We start from the raw sequence: 6,495 nt of genomic DNA, 5'->3' as shown, positions 1-6,495 counted from the left end.
TAATTATTTTGTATCCTGCTACATTGCTAAAAAGTGTTTATCAGCTCTAACAGTTTGCTAGTAGAGTTTTTAGGGTCTTTTATGTATAGAATCTTATCATCTGCAAATAGTGATAATTTAATCTCTTCCTTTCCATTTTGTATCCCTTTTATGAGTGCCTCTTGACTTATTGCTATAGTTAAGACTTCCAGTACTATACTAAATAAAAGTGGGGACAATGAACATCCTTGTTTTATTCCTGAATTTAGTGGAAAAGCTTTGAGTTTTTCACCATTTAGTATCAAGTTAGTTGTAAGTTTGTCATAAATAGCTTTTATTATGTTGAGATATGTTCCTTCTATTCCCAGTTTCTGTAATACTTTTACTATGAAAGGATGCTGGATTTTGTCAAAAGCCTTTACTGCATCTGTTGAGATGATCATGTGATTTTTGTCCTTCAGACAATTTGTATGATGTATTACATTTATTGATTTGCATATGTTGAATCTTCCCTGCATCCCGGGGACAAAACCAACTTGGTCAAGGTGAATAATCTTTTTCATATATTCTTGCATTCTGTTTGCCAATATTTTGCTCAGAATTTTTACATCTATTTATTTATTTATGCATCTTGTTTCATGAGGGAGATTGGTCTGAAATTTCCTTTTTTTGTTCTGTCTTTGTCTGGTTTTGATATGAGAGTGATGCTGGCTTCATAGAGGGAGTTTGGTAGAATTCTTTCCTTTTCAATTTTATGGAAAAGTTTGAGAAGCAATGATATTAGTTCTTCCATGAAGTCTGGTAAAATTCATCAGTAAATCCATCTGGGCCTGGGCTTTTTTAGTTGGGAGACTTTTTATAACTACTTGGATCTCTGTACTTGTTGTAGCTGTATTTTTTTTTTTTTGAGTTTAAATGCACTTTATTTTTAGACAACCTACATGACGTGTTTTATTTTCCCTTAAAAAAAATGCCTCCACTCCAAATAAGTCAGTCAAAATAAAAGGTCAAGATGACATCAGTCCCGTTCTTCTAGTCCTGGTGTTGTATGGATGGCAAGCAGCAGCCGGCTGCGATGACAGGCGATAGATCCAAATGACTGCGGATGTGTTAACGTTTTTCCATTTCTAAACCATCCTTAAAGAAAATCATGAAAGGAGTTACACCATCCTCACGGTAGTCCAGGAGAGCAACCATGCCATCTGGATTCATATTTTCACCAACAAAAAGCTGGTAGTTATTGAAATTAGCAAGAATGTGCTTGATTTGCTCTGCAGCCCCTGTCATAAAAGGCTTTACGCTTTCCAGTTTCTGTTCTTCAAGTTTGCCTTTGAGTGATGTCATGTAATCTTTGATGTACTTCTTGTAGGCCTCTTTTGTGAAGCTGGTTTCCTGAAGGTGATGGTTCATGACAATGTCAACACCGGCGACTACTGTGCTTTCAGTACCTTCGCCCTCTGGGCCTTCAGCGGAGGCGTTTCCACCGATGAGCGAGTCATCGATGTTACCCTCCGTCCTACTGACCATCTTGCCCTCCACCTCCAGGCACAGGCTGTCCGCGATCTCCCGGATCTTGTAGATGTCAGAGAACAGCTCATCGTGGCTGATGAGGACCCGGTAGATGATCATGATGGCACCTGGAGGGCGACGCGGGGGCGCTAGCCTAGGAGCTCAGAGCAAGTGCGGTGCAGCCTGAGCGGCACTCGGGGGGGAGGATAGCTGTATATTTTTTGTTAAAAATATTTATTTAAAAAAAATACAATTGTCCATATTTAGTTGCACACATATCTATTAACAGATATGTATAATTCTGGACTTGTAGTGAATTTGCTATAGTGCTTTCTTAAAGTCAGCTTGCATTACATTACACAAAGCAAATTTCTTTCAGTTCTTACATAAAATAGTATTTTCTTTCTTTTTTTTTTTTTTTCGAGGTAGGGTCTCACTCTAGCTCAGGCTGTCCTGGAATTCACTATGTAGTCTCAGGGTGGCCTTGAACTCATGGTGATCCTCCTACCTCTGCCTCCCAGGTGCTAGGATTAAAGGTGTGCGCCACCTCAGTCAGCATCATGTAGCGGTATTTAAATGGTTTATCTAATCTTGATTTAATTTTGGTAGGTCATATGAATCAATGAAATTATCCATGTCTTTCAGATTTTCAAACTTAGAGGCATATACAAGTATGTCCTTATAATTGTCTGAATTTCTTTGGTATCTTTTGTGATGGTGCCTTTTTCATCTCCAATTTTATTAATTTTTGTCTCTTCTCTCTCTTCTGGTCAAATTTGCTAAGGGTTTATCAATCTTGTTTATCCTTTCAAAGAACCAACTCTTCGTTTCATTGATTCTTTGGATTTGTTTTTCGTTTCTATTTCATTAATTTCTGCCCTAATCTTTATGATTTCTTCTCATTTACTGATTTTTGGTTTGTCTTGATCTTCTTTTTCCAAGGCCTTAAGGTGAAGCATTAAACTGTTTATTTGTGAACTCTCTAATTTCTTTTTTTTTGTTTTTGTTTTTGTTTTTTTGAGGTAGAGTCTCACTTTAGCTCAGGCTGACCTAGAATTCACTATGTAGTCTCAGGGTGGCCTCAAATTCATGGCAGTCCTCCTACCTCTGCCTCCCAAGAGCTGGGATTAAAGGTATGTGCCACCACACCCAGCTCTAATTTCTTTTGGTTTTGTTTGTTTCTTTGTTGTTGTTGTTGTTTTTGTTTGTTTTTTTTGTTTTTCGAGGTAGGGTCTCACTCTGGTCCAGGCTGACTTGGAATTAACTCTGTCATCTCAGGGTGGCCTTGAACTCATGGCAATCCTCCTACCTCTGCCTCCTGAGTGCTGGGATTAAAGGCGTGTGCCACCACGCCTGGCTCCTAATTTCTTTTTTTTTTTTTTCTTTTTTTTTCTTCTTTTTTTATTTATTTGAGAGCGACAGACACAGGGAGAAAGACAGATAGAGGGAGAGAGAGAGAATGGGCGCGCCAGGGCTTCCAGCCACTGCAAACGAACTCCAGACGCGTGCGCCCCCTTGTGCATCTGGCGTGGGACCTGGGGAACCGAGCCTCGAACCAGGGTCCTTAGGCTTCACAGGCAAGCGCTTAATCGCTAAGCCATCTCTCCAGCCCCTAATTTCTTAATATAGGCACTTAGAGCTATAAATTTCCTTCTTAGGACTGCTTTTATTGTGTCTCAAAGGTTTTGGTACGTTGTATTATCATGATCATTTGATTCTATGAATTCATTGATTTCCTTTTTGATTTCTTAAATGACCCATTGATCATTCAATAGTGTACTGTTTAGTCTCCATGAATTTCTGAATGATCTGTAGCTTTTATTATTGTTAATTTGCAGTTTAATCCCATTGTGGTCAGATAGAGTAGAAGGGATTATTTCAATTTTCCTATATTTGTGGAGGTTTGCTTTGTGTCCTAATATATGCTCAATTTTAGAGAATGTTCCATGTGCTGTTGAGGAAAATGTATATTCTACAGCATTTGGATGGAATGCTCTGTAGATATCTGTTAAGTCCATTTGTTCCATGACATCATTTAATTCAGATGTCTCTGTTTATTTTTTGGTAGGATGACCTGTCAATTGATGAGAGTGGGGTATTGAAGTCACCCATTACAATTGTGTTTGATGTTACCTGTGACCCTAAGTCTAATAGTGTTTGTTGATAAAACTGGGAGAACTATGTTAGGTACATATATGTTTAGAACTGTAATGTCCTCCTGTTGGAGTGTTCCTTTAATCAGTATAAAATGACCTTCTTTATCTTTCCTCACTAATGTTGGTTTGAAGTTTATCCTGTCAGATATTAGGATAGCAACCCCTGAAACTAGGCCCATTTGCTTAAAATACTGTTTTCCATCCTTTTACCCTAAGGTAGTTTCTATCTTTTATTGAGAGATGAGTTTCTTGGAGGCAACAAATGGCAGGATCCTGCCTTTTAATCCAGTCTGCAAGCCTGCGTCTTTTGGATGGTGCATTGAGGCCATTGATATTGTTATTATTGAAAGGTATACATTTATTCTCACCCTTCTTCTTATTTCATAGTATTTCCTGTTTAACTGTTATTTGAGAGTAGTTTACTTTTTCCTATTTCCTCCTTTGTGTGTTTTGCTCTCTCTTCGGCATTAAGAATTCATTCAAGTATTTTCTGTAGAGCTGGCTTAGTTGTCATAAATTCCTTTAGCCTGATTTTGTTATGGAATGTCCTTATTTTTCCATCAATTTGGATAGATAGCTTTACAGGATAAAGTAATCTTGGATGACAGTTGTTATCTTTCAGAACTTGGAATACATCATTCCAAGCCCTTCTTGCTTTTAAAGTTTGTATTGAGTAACCTGCAGTTATTCTGATGGGCTTGCCTTTCTAGGTGATTTGCTGTTTCTTTCTAACTGCTTTCAATATATTTTCTTTGGTTTGTGTGTTTAGCAGTTTAATTATAACATGGCAAGAAGAGGTTCTTTCTAGGTTTTGTCTGGTTGGTGTTCTAACGGCTTCTTGTATCTGCATTGGCATTGCTTTCCCAATTTGGGGGAATTTTTCTTCTATGATTTTGTTGAAAACACCTACTAAGCTTCTTGATTGAAATTCTTCTCCTTCTGATATGCTCTGAATTCTTATGTTTGATCTTTTCATAGTGTCCTGGATATATTGAAATTCTCATTCATGCCTTGCTATTAGCTTGTCTTTCTCTTTGTTGGACTGTATTGGGTCTGCCACCTGGTCTTATAGTTTATATATTCTGTTCTTTCCTTCATCCATTTTGCTGGTGAGACTTTCCACAGAGTTTTTTAGTTCACTGACTGTATTCTTCAGAGCTAGACTGGTGTTTCTTCAGTATTTCTACTTCCTTACTCAGGTCTTGTAATGACCTCTTTATTTCGTTAGCCTGGTTTCCTGTGTTGTCTTTCAGGAGTTTGTTTTCTTCTTTAATTCCTTTGTTTTGTTTTGGCTTTTCTTTGATTCCCTTCATTTCTTCTCTGATTTCTTTGAGCATAGATATCATCATTTTCTTGAAATCTTTGTCAGGCATTTCATCTAAAACAGGATCATTGGTGATCATTTCTGATGGATTTATTGTTTTTGGTGGGACTGTATTGTCTTGATTCTTTGAGTTTCTTGTATTATATCATAGCAACTTTTGCATCCTGAATTGATTTGATGCTTGGGTTTTCTACTTATCTGCAGTGTTCCCAAACATGACAATCAGGATATGAGTTCAAGGTGCCAGGTGTAGCTCTCGTTCCCCAGTAATGCCACAGAAGTAATCCTAGGTGTTAAGGTTGCTTGCTAAGCAAGTATTCTAGAGGACTGGGTGGAAAAATTTACTGGCAAATTCTAAACTTCAACTGAGTAACATACACAATCAATAAAACCAGCACAAAGTATGCAATTGTGGAGGTTAAAACAAACAGTCTTATAAAGCCAAAATCCCTAAGGGTATGTATTGTTCTATACCCTTAATCTTGTCAGCTGGGAGGTAGAGATTTCTGTTCTGAATTGGGTTCCAGGTCAGCCTGGATTTGGATCAGACCCTGCCCCCAATAATGACAAAAGACAAAGGCCTTATATATATACATATATATATATATATATATATATATATATATATATATATATATATATATGAAAGCATCAAAGGCAAAAATATTTAACCCCCAAATGAAAATGATAAAGCCAACCAAGAATATGTACCCCATAACCTGCCCTGACAAGGAAAGAGTGATTAGCTCTTGCAATGCCCGTCTGTGTACCTGTTTTGTTTTTGTTTTTGTTTTCCAGTCAGCCTCGTTACCTGTTGGGGTGGCTTCCAATCTCACCAATGCTGAGTGCCACCTCGATCCCTCCGTGTCGTGCTGTGCAGCTGTGCCTCTGATCCGCTCTGCTGGCGGTGCTGCCACTGGCGGCTGACTGCTGGAGGTTCGCAGCTCTGATGGCGGGGGATGGGAGAGTTCAGACTTCTGGAGTTGCTTGCACTTTCAGTAGCTCTTTAGTTGATCTCAGCTGTCTTTCCTTCAGAGTTCTTAACTTTGCAAGAAGGCTGATGAAGTTGAAAAATATCTTGCTTGGTCTCTGCTGCTGCTGCAGCCTGTTGCGTCTGGCAGGGCGGCACTGGGCAGATGCACAGAGCACAGATCACGGGCCTGGCCGTTAGCGCCTGAGCGGGACTCTGGCCGTTTTCCTCCCTTCTGTTGGGTCTTGGTCTCTCTGGCTTCTCCACTGTGTCTAAGAATAGCCTATACTCCTATGCACTTTTCAGAAGCAGAGTGTATTTTGCTGAAGTTTTGCTTAAATCCCTCTGTAGGCTGGTTTGGCGTGGCTCCTATGCCATCATCCTACCCGGAAGTCATTCTTTGTTTTCTTTACCTCTTAATTTAAAGTAAACTTTGTTCTTTTAAACACACATACACACACATCAAAACGGCTGAGGAGTTGACTCAGTAAGTAAGAGCGCTTCCTGCAAGCATGAGGGCCTGAGAAGGCACACAACTACCTGAGTTCAACTCTCCA

At 39.0% G+C, this 6,495-nt stretch overlaps 1 protein-coding gene across 1 annotated transcript; it reads right to left on the bottom strand.

Annotated features, from left to right (window-relative positions):
* Window positions 1-939: 939 nt before the first annotated feature.
* On the bottom strand, window positions 940-1,623 carry LOC101609559 (translationally-controlled tumor protein-like). The gene has a single exon (XM_045144047.1). It carries the CDS (start codon window positions 1,606-1,608, stop codon window positions 1,090-1,092), a length of 519 nt encoding a protein of 172 aa, XP_044999982.1. The 5' UTR covers window positions 1,609-1,623; the 3' UTR covers window positions 940-1,089.
* Between the last annotated feature and the right edge of the window lie 4,872 nt (window positions 1,624-6,495).

The sequence above is a fragment of the Jaculus jaculus genome, chromosome 2 (genome assembly GCF_020740685.1).
Source record: "Jaculus jaculus isolate mJacJac1 chromosome 2, mJacJac1.mat.Y.cur, whole genome shotgun sequence".
Taxonomy (NCBI): Eukaryota; Metazoa; Chordata; class Mammalia; order Rodentia; family Dipodidae; genus Jaculus; species Jaculus jaculus.
The sequence above is the reverse complement of the archived record's forward strand: the minus strand, read 5'-3'. Positions and strand labels throughout refer to the sequence as shown.

Coding starts and splice junctions, on each gene's coding strand:
- LOC101609559 (XM_045144047.1), bottom strand. CDS start 1,608: ATGATCATCTACCGGGTCCTCATCAGCCACGATGAGCTGTTCTCTGAC.